This window comes from Hemicordylus capensis, chromosome 16, assembly GCF_027244095.1.
Source record: "Hemicordylus capensis ecotype Gifberg chromosome 16, rHemCap1.1.pri, whole genome shotgun sequence".
NCBI classification, from domain to species: domain Eukaryota; kingdom Metazoa; phylum Chordata; class Lepidosauria; order Squamata; family Cordylidae; genus Hemicordylus; species Hemicordylus capensis.
The window spans coordinates 1595507-1614884 of record NC_069672.1 but is presented as its reverse complement, the minus strand read 5'-3'; the positions used below and the strand labels follow the sequence as shown (position 1 = coordinate 1614884).

At 49.7% G+C, this 19378-nt stretch overlaps 1 protein-coding gene across 1 annotated transcript in view; it reads left to right on the top strand.

Annotated features, from left to right (window-relative positions):
• The window catches only part of ESPN (espin), a 116812-nt gene that overhangs the window by 70098 nt on the left and 27336 nt on the right, over window positions 1-19378 (top strand). The window contains exons 8-9 of the mRNA XM_053281490.1: window positions 6324-6488; window positions 7406-7598. Coding sequence (XP_053137465.1) covers window positions 6324-6488; window positions 7406-7598 — 358 coding nt within the window. The remainder of the gene's footprint in view (window positions 1-6323; window positions 6489-7405; window positions 7599-19378) is intronic.

The window sequence follows — 19378 nt, the reverse complement described above, 5'->3', positions numbered from 1 at the left end:
TCCAGAGGCAGTCTTCCTCCTGAATGCCAGCTGCTGGGTGGCGACAGCCTGCCTGTCTCTGGAGGCATCTGGGTGGTGATGGTGAGAAGCTGGGTGCTGGAAGAAATGGACCCAGTGTGGTCTCATGATGGTCTTTTGTGGTGCAGAAGCAGAAATCCATTCTTTAGTTTTCCTCTTCCCCTTGACAAACCATCTCTCTCTCTCTCTCTGTATGTGTGTGTGTTTTTCCTTGTGAGCATCGGAATTGCTTGCCTGGAAATATTCCACTCTTTCTCCAAAGAGCCCAGAGCGGTGTACATGGTTATGTTTATCATCACAACCACTCTGTGAAGCAGGCTAGGCTGAAAGATACCTGACTAGCCCTGAGTCACCCAGGGGATTTGAACTCCAGTCTCTCCGGCCCTAGTCCCACACTCCCAACTGGCAGGCCCTGCCTTCTGCTTGCTGTAGGGTGGAGAATTCATAGCATCAAGCAAGCTCCCTTCTTATCTGTGGCTTGTTGGGGCCAGTGCCAAGTCCAGGAAAGCAACCTTAGGGACGCCCGTGAGAGTCGCAGGGGGATCTGTGCAAACAGATAACAAAATGGCAGTGTGTGATGAGGGGTGGGAAGTAGTTTTCTAATGGGGGTCATGTCCCTTGCAGCCCTTTAGACCCTCAAATACCCCCCCACCCCCCAGAGGAGGCTGCCTGTTGTATCTCTGTGGGATACCCTGCTACGGTGAGCAGTTCTGTCCACTTGGGGTGTCATGAGACATCCGATCACCCCCAGTGCAGAACAGCAGTAGGTTTACCTCAAAGGAGGCTGCCTGGTGTAAAGGTCAAGTGTGCCGTCGAGTCGGTGTCGACTCCTGGCTCCCACAGAGCCCTGTGGTTGTCTTGGGTAGAAGAATAAAGGAGGAGTTGACCATTGCCATCTCCCGCGCAGTATGGGATGATGCCTTTGAGCATCTTCCTGTATTGCTGCTTCCCGATATGGGCGTTTCCCATAGTCTGGGAAACATACCAGCGGGGATTCGAACCGGCAACCTCATGCTTGCTAGGCAAGTCATTTCCCCGCTGCACCAATAGGTGTATCCCTGCTTAAAATAATGGCTAACCTGGGAGGAGAGCTGGTCTCGTGGTAGCAGGCATGACTTGTCCCCTTAGCTAAGCAGGGTCCACCCTGGTTGCATCTGAATGGGAGACTTGATGTGTGAGCACTGCAAGATATTTCCCTCAGGGGATGAAGCTGCTCTGGGAAGAGCAGAAGGTTTCAAGTTCCCTCCCTGGCTTCTCCAAGATAGGGCTGAGAGAGATTCCTGCCTGCAACCTTGGAGAAGCCGCTGCCAGTCTGTGTAGACAATACTGAGCTAGATAGAGCAATGGTCTGACTCAGGATATGGCAGCTTCCTAGGTTCCTAAAATGCTGCTCTGGGTTTGCTCTTTCCAATCAGGTGGCACACCCAGGTTAGCCATTACTTTAGTACTAATGAAAGCAGTTGGCTTCCTTTGCCCTGACACAGTTAGAGTCACTCTTTTGGGGCACGAGGGTGTTGTGGGTATAGTGAACCTCCGATTTAACTGGGAAAACGTGAGCTTCAGCTGCCAGGACACTGGGGTAATGAAATGCGGGGGTGGGGGGGGCTCATCTTTTACTCCTATAGTGTGCATGCTGCCTCTGGCCATGGGGTTTTTCTCATGCAGCTGTTCTTAGCCACTATCAGATGCTTTGGGGACCAGGTCCATCTGCTGCTTCCCGGCCAGGAGCAAACTCCGAAGTTAATTGAGAAGCCAGAGTTTTGCTCCACAATAATGAAATGTGAAATTTGGCCCAGGGTCCAAAAGGAGTCAGAAGAGGGAGACACGCCAGGCTCTTGGCTGCCGTCCTGACACCGTCTGGCCATGGAAAAGTGTTGGCAGCAGGGGCGGGGGGAAAGCTTTAGTCATAAACTGCCTAGAGCTGTGCTTATGTGGCAGTATAGAAATCTGATAAATAATTAAACTCTGAATAGCCTACATGGAGTTATGGAGCCTCCGTGTTCTGAGGCAGTCTATCTCTGAGTCCATACGCCATGTCTGTGGACTTTCCAGAAGCAAGCAGTTGGCCTTTGCTGGGAAAAGGAGGCTTGACTTGATGTACTTTACTCTGATCCGTCCACCTTCAGCCAGGGCGCTTTCCAGACTAAGCCCTGCAACAGAGGCACAACACATCTCTGGCGTAGGCTTCCACCCTTCTTGTGTCGTGACACCACAGTCCCAACGAAAGCGCCAGGGTGCCGTTCATATGTCGGATGCCTTGTTTCGAATTTAATTGCTGCGACTTAGTGCTATGACGTCATTTATCCAGCGTGAAAAAGGTCTTGGTTTTTTGGGTTGTTGGTTTTCACGAGACTGCTCCCCCTTCAGGTTTTACATTTTGAAAGTGATTTGTCTGAAAGGAGCATTTTGCCGCTTTTGAGTGGCTAGTCTGGAAAGTGCCCCAAATTCATAGGAACATCGGAAGCTGCCCTATACTGAGTCAGACCAGTGGTCCATCTAGCTCAGTATTGTCTTCACAGACTGGCAGCGGCTTCTCCAAGGTTGCAGGCAGGAGTCTCTCTCCCAGCCCTATCTCGTTGGAGATGCTGCCAGGGAGGGAACCTGGAGTCTAGATGCTCTTCCCAGAGCGGCTCCATCCCCTGAGGGGGAGTTTCTTCCAGTGCTGACACTTCTAATCTCCCTTTCATATGCAACCAGGGCAGACCCTGCTTAGCTAAGGGGACAAGGCACGCTTGCTACCACAAGACCAGCTTTCATCTCCTAAAAAGATCTCAAGTACAGAGCCAGGAAAGATCTTAGGGAATATAGGAAGCTGCCATATACTGAGTCAGTATATGGTCCACCGTACCATGTAGCTAAGGGGACAAGTCATGCTTGCTACCACCAGGCTGTGTGGAAGACAGTAATCAAGCGGGTGAGGAAACTTTCTATCTCTGCGCTGACACTCAGGGGAGAAATGTCCCCTGCTGGATTTCTGCCTGTTACCAGGCTGTTAATGGCACAGGCATCACAGGAACATAGGGAACCTGCCTTAGAGTGAGGTTCCTCTATTTCAGCATTGCCTACACTGACCGGCAGCCATGCCTCTCCAAGGTTGCAGGCAGGGCTCTCTCCCAGCCCTGCTTGGAAATGCTGCTGCCAGGGAGGGAACCCGGGGAACTTCTGTCTGCAGAACAGGGGGGCTCTCCCACTGAGCTTCTACGGCCCCATCCCCGCTGGAAAAAGAAAGTTGTTAAGGTGCGCTAGTAGTAAGCACAGCAGCAGCAAAATGATCTAGACCTAAGAGGTGTTGTGCATCCGCACGGAAAACCAGCATTGCGGGGGGGGGGCAGAGCGCGGGGCTGTGTACCGAGACGTCCTTGTTCAAATTTTGCTTCTGCCATGAACCCCACTGTGCAATGGCTCTCCTTAGGCTCTCTCTCTCTCTCAACTTCAGCATCATCCACCTGCAGTATATGAACACTGTCCTATGAATACAGAGAATATTTATGTACTGCTTTTCAACAAAGGTTTCTAAAGCAGTTTACACAGATGTATATGAGTGGATGAGATGGTTGCCTGTCCCCAAGGGGCTCACAATCTAAAAAGGAAACACAAGGTAGGCACCAGCAGCTGCCACTAGAGGGGTGCTGTGCTGGGGATGGAGAGGGCCAGTTGCTCTCCCCCGCTAAACAAGGAGAATGGCCTCTCTGTAGGTGCCTCTTTGCTGAGTTAGCTCGCTTACAAAGGTCCTAGCTCACAATGTTGTCGTAAGGGTTACTGAGGCAACGTATGTGAAACCCTTCCCACCAACCCTCTAAAGTGTTACGTAAATATGACTGATCTTAATGATGATTAATTTTTATGTGTTAGCCAGGTAGCAAGCTTCTGAGCGTCACAGAGGAGCGTTTATGTGGCAGGCGATTGCAACACTAGCTGCTGTTGTCCAAAAATGTGTGCGGAGAGAGGCGCCAGGCACGGCAACGTGGGTGCCCCGGCCTTGCCAAAGGGGCCTTTGTTGTAGAGCGCAGGGAAGGATGCAGTTGGGCTCCTGTGGTTGTCACAAAGGGATAAGCTGCCCCTGCTAATCCCTGGGCCCTGGGCCCATTGCCTCGGTTCCTGGGCTTAAACCGCTTCTCGTGGGTTTGAAAGCACAGGGCCACTCTGGATTAGGGCGGGAGGCCGTTGGGTCTCTTTCTCCAGCGGGGTCCCTGGCGTCCTGAGGGTGCCCCTAAGTAGATGGATGCAGAGCGTCACATTTCGGGGGGGGGGGCGTTTCCAAGACTCAAAAGGGCAGAGGCAGCGGGCGGCATGGGGGGAGGTCTCAGTGGGGGCACTTCCCCACTCCCAAGTCCCCCCCCCCACTGAGTGGGTGCTTCCATGAAACCTAGAAGCCTTTTGGCGAATGCTCTGCAAGTGCTGGTCCCCTTTGGTGCTGGTGGTCCCATGCACAGGGGGAGGCAGGCAGCTCTCCGTCGCCCCAGGGCGCCTGCCTGTCCCTTCCCACCAACACCGTCGTCATCGTCGTTATTAGGGGGGTGGTGGTTGCTTTAAAGAAGTGGTGATGAGGCGGATTCAGGGCACAGCTAGTGAAACTGACAACGGTTTTGGCAATCTGCTGTATTTTGTTTGTCGTCTTTAGTGGGAAGGTCTGTGGACCAAATAAACCTTGGAGCAGGCCACACAATCCAGAACGAGGGCAGGAGAAGCCTCCCTGTTCAGCAGCTGTGCCCACTCTCAGTTGGCCCTGGTGAGAATCCTCCAAGCAAGGTCGAGGGAGGAGGGACTCTCATCCGGGCGCTGGCGGGGAGGCATGAGGCACAGGCTTTGCCTCCCCACTCACTCTGGAGCGGAGTCCACAGTCTGGGCTCCCCACGGCTGCCCGCCTCCCGGCCCAGCTCACAGGCGAGCCTTTTCCCCTCCTCCTTCCTTGGGTGTAGAATTCTCACCATGGCCAGTCGAGCACATGTGGCTCTCGAATCGCCCTCGAATGTCCCAAAAGAGACATTTGTAAAATATTTACCATCGTTTCCCCTGCCCCTACGCTGTTCATGCACAGCACACTCTTGAAAATGATCATCAGGAAATTTTATATTTCTTTTATTAAAAAATGTAAACCTTTTCCAGGTTTCAAGAAGCTTTTCACATCCTTTCATAAATATTTGAATGGCCTTTAATCTACTTTCCAAAAATTGAATCCTAGCAGAGAGTTTTTGTAACTGTCGCTCACCAGATCTTCTGAAACTAGTGGGAAAAGCTAGGGATTATATTAGTTTTCCAGGTTTTAGCTATCCTGTTTAATGTTAACATCGATATGTTCAGCAATATCATTCTAGAAGTGAAAATATGGCTGACATTGAAATTAACTAGTTTTGAGTAGCTCTTGAGTAGTACTTTTGAGAACTTGGTCTCGACGTCAGTCAATATTTATTCCCCAAAGCTCTTGAATGGTCTCTTCCACCCCTTGTCAAAAAGGATTTCATTGTTTACCCTCTCACCAAACATCCACAAAGTCACTTTGGGTCATATTACAGTGACGGCAATTTGCATTCTGCAACCTATATTTTCTGGATTTTAACTGGGGTTAAAAATCTACTGGTACTACATCCAACAGATGCTTCATTCAACGATATAAATGCACTAATCTACATAAACTTTGTCACTCCACGTTTGCTAGCTGTCTCCCCAAATCAACCTCCTGCTCACTGAAAACGTTTTCTACCATTTCATTGACAGTCCAGGGAACATTCCTGTCTGTCAAGCAGCAACAGAAGAGCCCTGACGGGCAAAAACTTGGCAGTCTGGCTGAGGCCACATCTTCACTGCAAACCTAGCTCAGTTTGAAATGAATGGCTTTCCCCCCAAACCCCTGAGAATGGTAGCTTTGTGGAGCTATTGAGAATGCTGTAAAGCAGTTCTTGATTTTTCCGTGGTGTTTTCCCAGGGTGGGCCGGAGCTGATTTGAGGCTGGTTTAAAGGGGAAGAAAGCAGGTGCCAAGACAAGAAAGAGAAATGCCAAGCTACGCCATGGTTGTGTACCTCGTGCTGCTGAGATCAGGAGCACAACTGCACAAGGAACTTTAAGTTGGGCTTAAACCAGTTCAGCTCTCATGGCTTCCCTTGATAGATTTTGGGCACCGAAGTGAACCAGCCCGTTTTCCAGGGGCTCAGTGTACCTGGGTGTAAAATGGGCATCGTCGCTTTTACATCCTTTGTTTCCATAAGATTCTGAGCATTGTGCTGCTGTGTCTGTGACCTGCCTGGAGATGGGCCGGGCTCTCACTGACGCTGCAATATAACCAGGGCCTGTCTGCTTGACTTTTCAGCTGACCTCACTCGAGAACAGCCCAGAACTGCGGCGTGTCGACTCCAGCAGAAAATCGAGAAACTTCAACAAGCAGCCCAGCACCGGAGATTATTATAAACACCTGGGCAGCGGGAGCGCCGGAGGGCAAACCGGAAACCACTGCAAGATGGCGCACAGCGAGGAGGTGAGCCCCGTGGGAACACTGCCCCTTTCTGGCTGGCTGCTGTTCCTCCACTCCCAATCAGATGAGTGGCCAGTAGGTGGAGAGAAGTTGCCTGTGCAACCTCCCTGGTCGTTGTGAAGGCCTTTTCCACGTGATGCCCACCAACGACCACATAAGGTGGCCATATTGACCACGTCAGCGCCATATTGCAGGAGGAGAACTGAGCTTGAGTTGAGACAGCCTAGAGCTGAAGCTTGACATGACGTGAACCCCAGCACATTCTTCTTCTGCGAACCAAATACCAGAACCATTCTTCAGATGGGCTGTCTGCATTTTAAAAGGGGAGGGGGGACCCCTTTAGGATGGTATTTATGTGTTTATAGGCTTTTGCAGTCATTTTCCACCTTCTCCCTTCCCTCAAAATCATACATATTACTTAATTAGTTGCAAAACTACTCCTGGGATGATTTGAGGATGAAGATGTGTTGGTGGTGGCATGGGTACTAGCCAATAGATGCCCGCTATAGCTGGCTTTTCCTCCTGGAAACCTATAGAACTATGTTTTTTTCATTGTAGCTCACTCCAGGGCAGAAGAAGGCAACAGCAGTCAGTGATAGGAGAAGGGGAAAGAAGGAGGTAAATGGCCGCCTTCCCCAAGTTGAGAAATGGCCAGCATCATCCAATATGGCCACTTCTTAACTGCCCACTTGAGCTGCACAAGCTCAAGTGAGTCGTGAGCCACGAGTTTATCTCGCACGCTCTTGGCCTCTACAGCTTGCTAGAGGGCCGGCCTCCATGAAACAAGGGATAAGGGTGTCTCCTGATGAAATCTGAGCCTTGAGACTTCTCCAGGACAGGCATCTACTAGGCTGGGGTGACACGAAGGCATTGCTTGGTGATGTATGGTCAACTCCTGGGTTCTGCTCCTCTCTTCCAAGGCTTCCCTTCTGTCCAACGACAGCGTGCAAAATGGAGGCACGGCTGAGAAGAAGCCTTCGGCAGAGGTGCCCCCGCCTCCTCCAGCCCCACCGCTCCCCGAGGGAGTCTGCCCCCCACCGCCACCCCCTCCGCTGCCGGCAGAAAGCCACGCACCATCTACCAGCCAGCGACGGCCCTCTTCCTCCACTGGAAGTAAGTCCCGTTGTGCTTCTTCAGACGAAAAATCTTCCAAACTGCGGGTATGGAGTTTGTGCTGTCTCTGTGCATTGCGCTCCGCAAAGAATTAGGCAGATCCCTGCCTCAAGGCATTCTCAGTCTAAAATCTGCAAAAGAGAAAACAGCATTGAGAGGGGAGGGAGACAGGAATAAACTGAATGAGAATATGCAGTGTTTTCATGGACTCTTGCTTAGCCAAGAATGCCAACCTTGCTGTCTGGATGGAGAGGCGGGATACACAAGTGAGAGGTGATCTTTCTCACGCCCACTTGGCCTTCTCCATTTAGGGCTTAAGAGGCTTCAGCTGACACTTTGGATGGAGACTGAGTGAGGAGGGAGCAGCCTGGTCAGATGTGAGAAGTTGGTTGCCAACTTTGTGTGTTCAGGTGCTAAGTTCTGGAAGGTAGGAAGCGGCCTCCTACTGAGTCAGACCCTTGGGTCCACCTGGCTCATTATTGCCTGCACTGCCAGTCAGAGGTTCTCCAAGGTTTCAGGCAGGAGTCTCTTTCCCAGCCCCACCTGGAGATGCTGCCAGGGAGGGAACCTTTTTATGTACCTAGGAGCTTTTGATTTGATCTAGTAGGGCCTCCTCTGGTTATCTTAACCGGTGATCAGGCTCCTGTGGGAGAAGGCAGTTCTACATCTATCCTGATCCCAATGCACTGGTTCCTAAATGTATTTGATTGATTGATTGATTGATTGATGAAGTGCTGTCAAGTTGGTGTCAACTCTTAGCAACCGCATAGAGAGATCCTCTCCAGGATGACCTGTCTTCAACTTGGCCTTGAAGGTCTCTCCGTGGTGCCTTCATTGCTGTCGTCATGGAGTCCATCCACCTTGCTGCTGGTTGTCCTCTTCTTCTCTTTCCTTCCACCTTTCCCCAGCATTATGGACTAAGTAAAATGTATTTATTTATTTATATATTCCAGTGTGTAATACTCCTTAGAAACCAGCAGCAATGTGTCTGAGCAGAATCAAGCACAATTGCCCCCTAGAAATAGCAGCACGGAGTTCCTCTGGGCCTTTCTGCACGGCAAGCGTCTGTCACTAGCCGCCTGAGCAGGTGTTTACTTTGCCACAACTCTTTCCAGCCCCCCCCCCCTCCTTGCCATCACAAAGTCCACCGGCTTCTGTGCCAGAGCTGCCAACTGGCTGCAATAATTCTTCTAAAAGGGGCAACATAAATTGCTTGACTGTTCCAAGTTCTAGCAAGGTTTCAAGGTGCAGGCATGGCTAGCAGTGAGTCCCCTTTGGGGCTGTTGATGGATGCGTTTGTTGTTTTGGTGGCCGGCAGGCAGGGGTTAGGGTTAGAGTCTCTCTTTCTGTTTACCTTTATCCAAACCCTGGCCAGCTCTGCTTCTGCCTCCCACTTGACCTCAGTGGAAGATCTCTGGCTTCTGCTTCCGGTTGCCCCATGCCTTCTCCCTTTTCCTGAACTCGAACCTTGTGGTGGCTAAATGTCTGCCTTGCCATGAGCTCCGGGAGTTTTTGCATCGCCTTGAATTTCCTCCTGGGGAGACTTTCTCCATTTAGAAGCAATGAAAAGTAAGTCCAGCAGGCTCCTGTATACCATTTCGGGATTATTTCAGACGCGTCTGACTGTACCTATGGAAGTGTGTGTGTGTGTGTGTGTGTGTGTGTGTGTGTGTGTGTGTGTGTGTGTGTGTAACTTCTCTATTATTAAGCCGGTAATCTATGTACTCACTCCAGGGCTTACCTTTCTGCATGAAAAAAAGGAAAGGAAAAATCTCTATTAAGGTAAGGGGTTCTCAAACTTGGGTCCCAAGGAATTGTTGGACTACAACTCTCATGTTCCGCAGCCACAATGGCTGAAGGGAGTTGTAGTCCAAGGCTACATCTGAGGGCCCGAGTTTGAGAACTCCCTGATTACCCAAATTCTCTGAAGAGAAAAGCTGAATTGTCCAACTGCAAGTGTGTTTAGTTTCTCCCATTTTTTTTAACATAATTTATTTTAGTTTTCCTAGCTATGGGGAGGGGCAAGGACCATACATAAATATTATTTCTTGTTTACACAGTCCGACAGGTGTTATTGACTGGTTTGTTTTATTCAGACATCAAGTCCTTCCCAAGGACCTGGGATGCCAGAATTTTATTGTCAGTTGTTATAGATATCGTCGCAGAATATCGGCTGTTCCCAGTAAAGCTGCTTTTTGTAATTGGCTGATGGTGATTTCTGTGGCCCCTCTGGTGTTGAGGGGCTCTTCAAGGTCTTTTGGAACTGCACCCAGGGCGCCAATGACCACTGGGATTATTTGGGTCTTTTTCTGCCACAGCCTTTCAATTTCAATTGGTAGATCTTTGTATTTGGTGATTTGTTTCTATTTCTTTTTCTTCTATTCTGCTATCACCTGGTATTGCTATGTCGATTATTTTGACTTGTTTTTCTTTCTTCTCGACTACAGTTATATCTGGTGTATTGTGTGGCAGATGTTTGTCTGTTTGCAGTCGGAAGTCCCATAATATTTTTACATCTTCATTTTCTATCACTTCTTCAATTTTATGGTCCCACCAATGTTTGGCTACAGGTAGATTGTATTTTTTGCAGATGTTCCAGTGTATCATCCCTGCTACTTTGTCATGCCTTTGTTTGTAGTCAGTCTGTGCGATCTTTTTACAACAGCTGATCAGGTGGTCCACTGTTTCATCTGCTTCTTTACAAAGGCGGCACTTGCTGCTTGTGGTGGATTTTTCGACTTTTGCTCTTATTGCATTTGTTCTTAGTGCCTGTTCTTGTGCAGCCAGTATTAAACCCTCAGTTTCTTTCTTCAAGTTGCCATTCTTAAGCCATTGCCAGGTCTTGGTGATGTCTGATTTTCCACTTATATTGTGCAAATATTGACCATGCACAGGCTTATTTCTCCATGTTTCTGCTCGGTTCTTGACTTGTTCTTTCTTGTAGGCCTGCTTTGTTTCATTGGTGTTGAATAGTTTCTCATTCTTGACCATTTTGAGTGGTGGTGGTGGTGGTGGTGGTGGTGGTGGTGGTGGTGGTGGTGGTTGTTGTTGTTGTTGTTGTTAATAATAATAATAATAATAAGCATGCATGCATGCATACATACATATATACTAATCTGCAACAAGGGTAAATCTTATTCAACTGTTCCTCTGGCTTCTGTGATTCCAGTGGGCATTGTCTGCTGCCGGGCCTATATTTACCACCCTAAGAGCTAGAAACTTGAGTGTGGTTTTGAAAACATGAAAATGGACATTCTTAGGAAGCTGAATAGGTGGCTTTTGGGGTGTGTCGTGGAGAATTGTGGAATGCACAGAGCTTCATGAGCTTTTGGTAGACTGGATGCTCTCTGACTATTTGGGAAGTGGTCCTTGCAAGCCTGCTGGACTACGTTGAATTTTGAAATAGTTAATATTTGCGGGGACAGCTTGTCCATAGCAATGTACAAACGCAGGTTTTTTAAAAATGCCAAAATAATGTGCTCTGACTTGTAAGGAAATGGCACAAGCACATCAGTGTAATGCTTCACAGGTGTGATCTGTCACCCTCCCAAGAACCCTGCAAGTCTGCTCAGTGTTAATATCTCGTGGTGCCGATGTGGAGGTTGAGGCTAGGGAACCGTAGGTTGTCTCCGGGAATCTAATCAGATAAAGAAACTCTTTCAGTTGAGACAGACCATCAGCTGCACAAGTATTTGGAAGGCAAGCCAGCTAATAACATGTTTTGTGGACTTAGTGGTGTGTGCACTCTCAACATGCCCAGAGGGCTTCTTCCTTCCTGTCTACCTGCAGGTCTGTAGGCATGTTCCTACACTGCAGATGTAGTTGAATCTCTCTCACCAGGGACTTCGGGGAGACCATAGCTCTGTGAAGACAAGCTTGAGTTTGCTGCTAACTCAGAGGTGCTCAAGTTTGGGTCCCCAGATGTTTCTGGACTACAACTCCCATCTTCCCCAGTGTAGTCCAGAAACATCTGGGGACCTGCGTTCGAGAACCCCTGCCTGAATTCTCAGCTCCCTCATCAAACTCCAATTCCCAGAAGTCTTTGAGGGAAACCACGACAGTGAAACTAGTATAAAACTGATACCACCTCCTGTCACAGCTGGTAACCACAGAGTCCACCTCACCGGCGGCTTCTAAATACATTTGCGGTCCCCTCCCTTAGCAGAGGCTTCAGCTGCTTAAATATTGATGGAGGCTTAATCCTCCGCCTTTTGTGCTTTGGTGACTGCCGCTGATCACCGCGCCCAACGCTGCCTCTGCATTATTTAGCGTGGAGTAGGGAGCTGCACCAGTGGAAATGCTGCTGTGAGATTTGTCAGAAGGGGATGGCAAGCGTGTATTAAAAGCCTTGATTCTCATGCAAACTGCCTTGCTTTTTGAAGCCAAAGACCCATCTCACTCAGCAGCTCGTGAGGGAAACTCATGAGCAGGGCATGGCATGGATCGCTCTTCCAAATCTAGTGTCCAAAGGTACACTGCTTCTGAAGTGGGAGGTTCCATTCTTAGCTTGAAAGGCAGAATCGATCTGAGGGTCCAGCAGCCAGTTAAATGCTTCTGGGAGGATGCAAGCAGTGCCCTTCCCATTGGCTCCTGGCACCTGCCATTCAGAGAGAGGTATGCTACCCCTGGACAGAGAGGCTCCATCTGGGTACCGTGGCAAACAGCCCATGTGAGCTCTGTAACTCCATGATGGAGCCTTCTGTGTTGGGGCACCAAAGCCATGCAGCTCTGCCTTCATTTCTGGTTGCCCTTTCAGGCAGTAAAAGCAGACCCCCCCGCCCCCGCATTGAGTTTATTGAAGTTGTACATTTCAGTACGCAGAGGCTGCTGCCTCTTATCAATTTCTGAATGTTTGTTGATGTGCATTTAAATTGTGGTGTTTGTGTGTCTAATACTGAGCGTCCTGTGAGTGGTTTTTCTTTCAGAAAGGGGAACAAAAAGGGGAACAGAAGAGCTTCTGAAATACATGCAAAGATGCAGGATTTGTCCAGGTGTTCTCAGCCTTGAGGCCCAGACATTGTTGGATAACACCTCCCATCATGCAGGGGACGATGGGAGTTGCAGTCCCGAATCTAGAGACCCAAGGTTGAGAACCCTTGATTAGTGGGATTTATGTATGCTGTAGGGACCAGGCACCCCTCTGTCTTGTGGCTGCGAATCCTCAGAAGTCCCTGCATTCAACACCCATCCTGACAAAGGGTGTTGCATGCAGAAGTACCTCCGTTAAAGCAGAAGCATTCTGGCGTGCCAGGGCAACTTACTGCAAAGGACTGACTAGTTAATTTAAACCAATAGGTATAGTTCAGCCCCACCCCCCACTTCCTGGTCTTCATTGCTGTCTTAGGCGTGCTGGGTCACACTATAGCCTTCTTCCTCAATGCAACCTGAGCTCTCGTCTCCTTTCCCTCTGGCCAGGCTCCTGTTTCTCGGTCCATTGCCAACTCTGCACCTTTCCTTCAGCCACCGTGCCTCTGGGATCCCTGACTCCTACCTTCACTGCCTCTTGGGACCACTTTCCAAGTCCGCTTTCCAATGCCCAACAAAACCCCTCCTGCCCCTGTGTGACATTTCCATCCCAGCCAAACTGACAAATTCCCCTCCCCTCACAGAAGCCAGACTGCAGATATTCCGACAGCATCATGAACGCTCCAGCTCACCCAACAGCAGCAGAAGCTTCATTGCCACAAGTACAATGCAATATAGATAGTATACATGGTGCTTTATGTTGCCAGGTCAGTAAAAACAGCTCCTTGCCCCTAGGGCCTTACAGTCTACTTTTAGACCTAGATTTTGGGGGGGGGGGTGGAGCAGGGAGACAGGGAAGGAAGATTGACACGTAAGGGTGAAAGGGAATGAATTCAGATGCACATGCACAGTTTCTGACAGGACTAAGGGGCAAGCCAAAGGACTTCACGGAAGGAGGTACAAGAGCTTGCAAAAGAGCAGTAAAGAATCTGAGAGTGTTTGCTCTTCTCTGAGAAGTGTAGATTTTTAAGAACAGAAGAACAGCCCTGCTGGATCAGGCCCAAGGAGGCCCATCCAGTCCAGCATCGTGTCTCCCACAGTGGCTCACCAGATGCCCCTGAGAAGCCCACAGGCAAGAGGGGAGGGCTTGCCCTCTCTCCTGCTGTTGCTCCCCTGCAACTGGGATTGAGAGGCATCCTGCCTCTGAGGCTGGAGGTGGCCTGTAGCCATCAGACTAATAGCCCTTGATAGGCCTGTCTTCCATGAATTTGTCCAAGCTAGTGGCCGTAGGTTTTACTAGTTGGTTCAGAACCGATCCACACACCCGCACTCCAGATCCTAGCCAGGTAAGAGGCGGTCTTGGAAACTGGCTTCCAGATTCAAGATGATGTCTGCACACCACAGATTAAGGCCAACATTCAAACTGGTTTAATAGTTACGGCTTCTCCCGATGCACTCCTGGAACTGCAGTGTTGTGAGGATGCTGGGATGCAGTGCTCGGGTGTGGTGTGTAATCCCAGGATCCCTCCACTGGATTTGCCATGAAGATCAATACGTGAGCACAGAACTGGTTTAAATTTGCTGTGCAGCAAACTTCCTCAAACTTGGCTCCCCAGAGGAAGTCGGACTACAACTCCCATCACCCCCCACCAGTCTAGCCAGAGAATTGAAATGATGGGTGTTGTAGTCCAACACCATCTGGGGACCCAGTTTTGAGAACCCACACTGTATAGACCCACAGCACTCAAGGTGAATGCTGATGCTGTGGGTGTAGCCCTGTCTCCACTTAGTCATAATGTACCTGTGCCAACACACACCCACGCACCTTTTTGTGAACAAGAGAAGCCAATTAAATTGTCATAACACTTCCCCCAGTGGCAATTGAATTGTCACAAGTGACTCAGCAACCACTTCCAATTCAACCCCACCCTCCTCCAATGTGGCTCTTGTCGTCTGCTCCAGCTGATCTATTACGGCGGGAGTGGGTGTTTCCTTGGTGTGTCTTAGTGCAAAATCCTGACACGGGGAACGTGTCCTGGTTAGCTAGCTTTGGGCGAAAAGCAGGGCGATTTCCTGGAAACGGTTCCAGCCTTCTCAGAGGGAAAGCTGAGCGGACAGAAAGACTGTTTGTGGCAACTGGTTCGGTTCGGTTCTTCTAATCAGTGAGGAGCTCCCCAAGGGTGGACTTTAAAAGGCTGGACTTTAATTCTTCCCGGGCAAAGTTTGGGGCAGGAGTGTTTTGGACTTGAACTGATAGTGGTCTCTCTTGGGCTGCCCGAAGTTACTGGGGCACTTGAAGTGGGGCACCCAGTGCGGTCTGGCCCCGGGCCCCTCTTGGGGGCCAGCCCCCTTTCAAAAGCAACCCTTGCAGGCTTTGGAAGTGGCTCAGGGGGCAGGGAGGAGGGACGGTTGCCAATCCCAAAGCTTGCCAGGGTGCGATTGGTCCCCAAGAGCTCTTCTGATGCAGCAGCAGAGGCATCTGGCCGCCTTGCTGGCGCCCCAGGAATCTGCCACCCGAGGCAACTGCCTCAACTTGCCTCATGAAAGGGCTGCCCCGAATCCTTGTTTGTCTACCAGCCTCATGAGCTTTTTCACATGTGGCTTTCAGCTCTCGGAGTATCCGTTGAGCAAAGCCACTTCAAATAAGAATCGTGGCTTATGTTCCCTCATTCATTCATTCATTCACATTTATATCCCGCTCTTCCTCCAAAAAGCCCAGAGTGGTGTACATAGTTATGTTTACCCTCACAACAACCCTGCGAGGTAGGCTAGGCTGAGCAATACGTGACTGGCCCAGAGTCAGCTCAACAGCTGCAAACTCTCCACCCCAGCTTTCTACTCCGAGCAGAATGGTATTTGGGAGCCAGGATCCCTCCAAGCATAATGAGATTCCATTAGAGGGCTCTTTATTATGTAAATGTAATTGCTGGAAGCCACTATGGTTTATCCAGAAAAAACTCACTAAACTACAGAGGTTTTTTTAACCCAGACGAAAATCGGGATAAGCTTGCATTTGGAAAGGAAACCCCAAATTTGTGTGTGAAGTGCTCCCAAATATTTTGCACTGACTTTGGGGGAAATCTGGCCGATGTATGAATGTACACACTCCCTTCCAGGGGAGATTCGAGGTAAAAGTTGTGAAAAACTTCCATGCAATTCAGAATGCAATTCACGCTGCTGACATGCATGCCAATAGCCACTTGAAAATATGCTCAAATCTCTCTTCACCAGCCTCCCTGACTTCAGCAGACATTGTCCATATATTTTCAAACCTATCTTGAGGACTAGCAACATGCTTGTTTTATCACAAAAGCTGATCTTGAGCTAGCAAACTCTCTAAATAATACACAATAGTGGCATAACATCCCTTCCTTGTGCCAAATCACCAAATTCCCACCACCTGATTAGTTTTCTTGTTCTTTTCCCTCACTCACCAAAACATAGACTCTTGAGTTCACACCTTGATTTTTCTGAAGCCTGTCTGAAGAGGACTGCAGTGCTGACTTCCCTTCTTTTTAGAACAGGCTTCTTGGTGTTTTTATCTGCGATTTGTTTCTGGAAGGGCTTTTAAACTTGGTTTTAATTGGGTTCTGTTTTTAGCTGGTTTTTATTAAATTCACATGGTGCTCTCCCTATTTTTATTATTTTTGTGATCCACCCCAAAAAGCAGTCCACTGAAAAGGCAGGATGGAAATATTTTAAACTAGCAGCTGAGGCCTGTCATTGGCCAGGCACCGTCATTTGGTGTACATTACACTTATTGGAAAGTTCAATAAATTGAATAGCTGTCATATAATTTTTTATTCATGTGTTTGCAAAAGGGAAGTAAAAGAGTAGTTTAAAATCTGTAGGATTTCGATTGCAAACATTATTCATTTTATTGAATAATGACCATACTTAGTAAATTTGAATCGTGGTAAATTTGAATCTGAGAAAGATCTTCTGCTTCTCCTGGGCTTGGTGTTGTTTTTGAATTATTGATCTGATCATTGAGCGCTACAAATCTGTTAAGAGCAATAACAGTTAAAATATTATCATTATATTCAGAACTTCTTCAGAATACAGAAAAAAAATATTCAAACCTTTCCCCCAGCATATTGTGGTGTGAAAGGTAGTGCATTCACTACTGCCAACGATCCTAAGTTGCAGGATTGGTCATGCAGAATGTGTGTGTAGGTAATCGGGAAGTATGATATTCAGAATTTCTTCCAAAAAAATTTAAAGCTTTCACTGAGCATATTCCAATATAAAAAGTAGTGCATCCAGCTAATTTAAGCAACATGCAAAATTTGTTCTCTGTAGGGAAGTATCAAGTCATCGGGAAGTTGGACTTTATTTCGCAGAAACAAATTATTCAAAATATTTAATAGATGGATAACCTACTGTTTTAAAGAACAACAACTATGAGGGAGCAGAATAAGCAGGATTTCGGTTTTGTCCTGCTTGCCTCGTCTTGCCCATCAGGGAAGAGAGCAAAGATCCTCCTGGGAGCAAGAGGGACCCCCTCCCCTTCCCCTCTGCAGTCCACACACACAACACACACACACACACACACACACACACACACTCCTGAATAGCACACTGCCCCCCTTTGTTTGTGCTCATATGCTCAGCATTAGCCGGACACGTGAATGCCCATCAAGGCTTTGCTCTCCGGTGGCTGATTACTGCTTCCACCTTGGCAGGCGTTCAACGCCTTGCGCTTATTAGCCCTGAATCCCGGAGGATTTGGGGTCTCAAGCTGGCCCTTAATAGCATGTCGTTCTCCCAAAGTGGGCCATTCATGCCAGCAGCCTTTTGTCTCCAATCCCCCGGCGGGGGGAAGGCTCTCCGGGGCCCACGGGTTCATTTCCCCCTGGCTGGGAGGCCGGCAGCAGCCCCAAAGCGCTAACTGCCACCCCGCTCCTTGCAGTGTCATGGCCTGCTAGGGGAGCCCTGATCCGCATGGCCCAGGATGGATCATGGCCAGGGGAAGAGCCCGGCTGCTGTCCCACGGTGCTGGCGGCCCAGGAGCGCTGGGGCTGTGCTCTCCGCGCCACGCTGAAGCAGGCAAAGCAGGGCAAGTATCTTCTCCGACACGGAGCTGGCCGAAGCGGCTCCTCCGTATCGGTGCGATGCAGCATTGCAACAGCGTTGGCTCTTTAATCTCCTGCTCCGGGCCCAGTGGGCGTGCAAAGGCGTGAGAGGGCGCTCGAGCAAGAAACCCAGAGTGCCGCAGAGATGCGCGCTGTGCAGCGTGTGGAGGGGACCACGTTCTCCCTTCTAGAACAGGATTTTCATTATCCTGGATCAGGGCTATTCCGGCTCACCCTGGGAAGATGGGAGGGGTGAGCACCTGGCCGCCGCGGCCCTGACCTCCCCCTGCTCTGCTTTATCCCGTCTTAACCTCTACCTGTCTGCCTCTGCACACCTGAGGGCCGAATCCTGTCCTGTCGCGCCCGGAAAAGGTGAGGCTGAGCCCTGAGGTGGTTGCCGTCATGGGACTCAGAGCAGGGCAGCCGTGGAGAAGTTGCCCAGAAGGCCTGCTTTGACTCGGGGTCTGGTAAGCTCCGAGCCCCGCTGTGGGGGCCCCTCTGCCCTCTGGTTTTGTTCTTCTTTCTCTTACGTGTGGGTTGTGTTTGTTAGGATGCTGCTGGAGCCACAGCGCTGCTCTTGCGGGGAGGGGAGGGGGTCTTTCTGAGCTCGGCTTTGGTGCGGAGGCAGCGAGGGTCACCAAGGACCCAAGTGGCTCGGTCGTTTTTCTTCTTCTTGCCTCCTGGCGTTGTTCTTGGCGTAGCGATTAGGTCGCCGTTGTGTTTGATATCTCCCGCGTCCTCCACGTGGGGATTACCGTTGGTGCTGCGAGGTTGCCAGTGCTTTTAAGGACAGATTCACCCCCGCATTCTGTGCCGCTTTTCCTGTCTGCGTGGTAGGAAGGGTAATTGGAACCCCCTGGGAAGCCATGTATGTATAAAGCTCTCCTTCCGGCCCGTGGGGAGGGGGTGTCCTTGGGACCTGGAAGGACTTGCCACACATCTCTAGGGGACAGGTCGAGCAAGAAGCAGGAATGCATACGAGCTGAGAACCTTTTAGACTTCCCCGCAGCCTCACCGGGGCAAGCCCTCCCTTGCTGTGGGGCCTGGCCAGGTCAGAGGCAATCGGTTTGGGGTTGACAACCAAGTGATTGCCAAGAGGAGGGTTTGGACCCCAACAGCCGACTGGCTGGCAGCTTTGGCCACGATTCCTCTCTCTAGGGGTGCTGCAGGGATAACTGGAAATCCCCCTCGCGTTGAAGGTGTTCTTAGACATGACAGTCAGCTGTGATAGGGTCTCACACGGTTTCAAACATTTTGTAGTCGCCGTGGAAGGGGTCTGGAATTGGATTGGGACCACAGCACTGGAGGAGGGGGCTTAACCCCTTTTCTCAATGGAAACCCACCCCTGCTGAAGCTGTTATTTGCTCTGCTGGTTAAAATAAGCAGGTACCACATTGTGGCTGCTATTAAACTTTAAAATGAAAAGTGGGGATCTGATGAAAAGGTGGGGGGGGGGAATCTCTGAAAATATATGCAAATTTTGCACTTGAGTCCAGTAGATGGAACATAGGAAGCTGCCATATACCCTTGGTCTATCTAGCTCAGTATTGTCTACACAGACTGGCAGCGGCTTCTCCAAGGTTGCAGGCAGGAATCCAAGGTTGCAGGCAGTCTTTTCTTGGAGATGCTGCCAGGGAGGGAACTGGGAACCTTCTGCTCTTTTTCCAGAGTGGCTCCATCCCCTGAGGGGAAGATCTTACAGTGCACATACTTCTAGTCTGTAAGATATTCCCCTCAGGG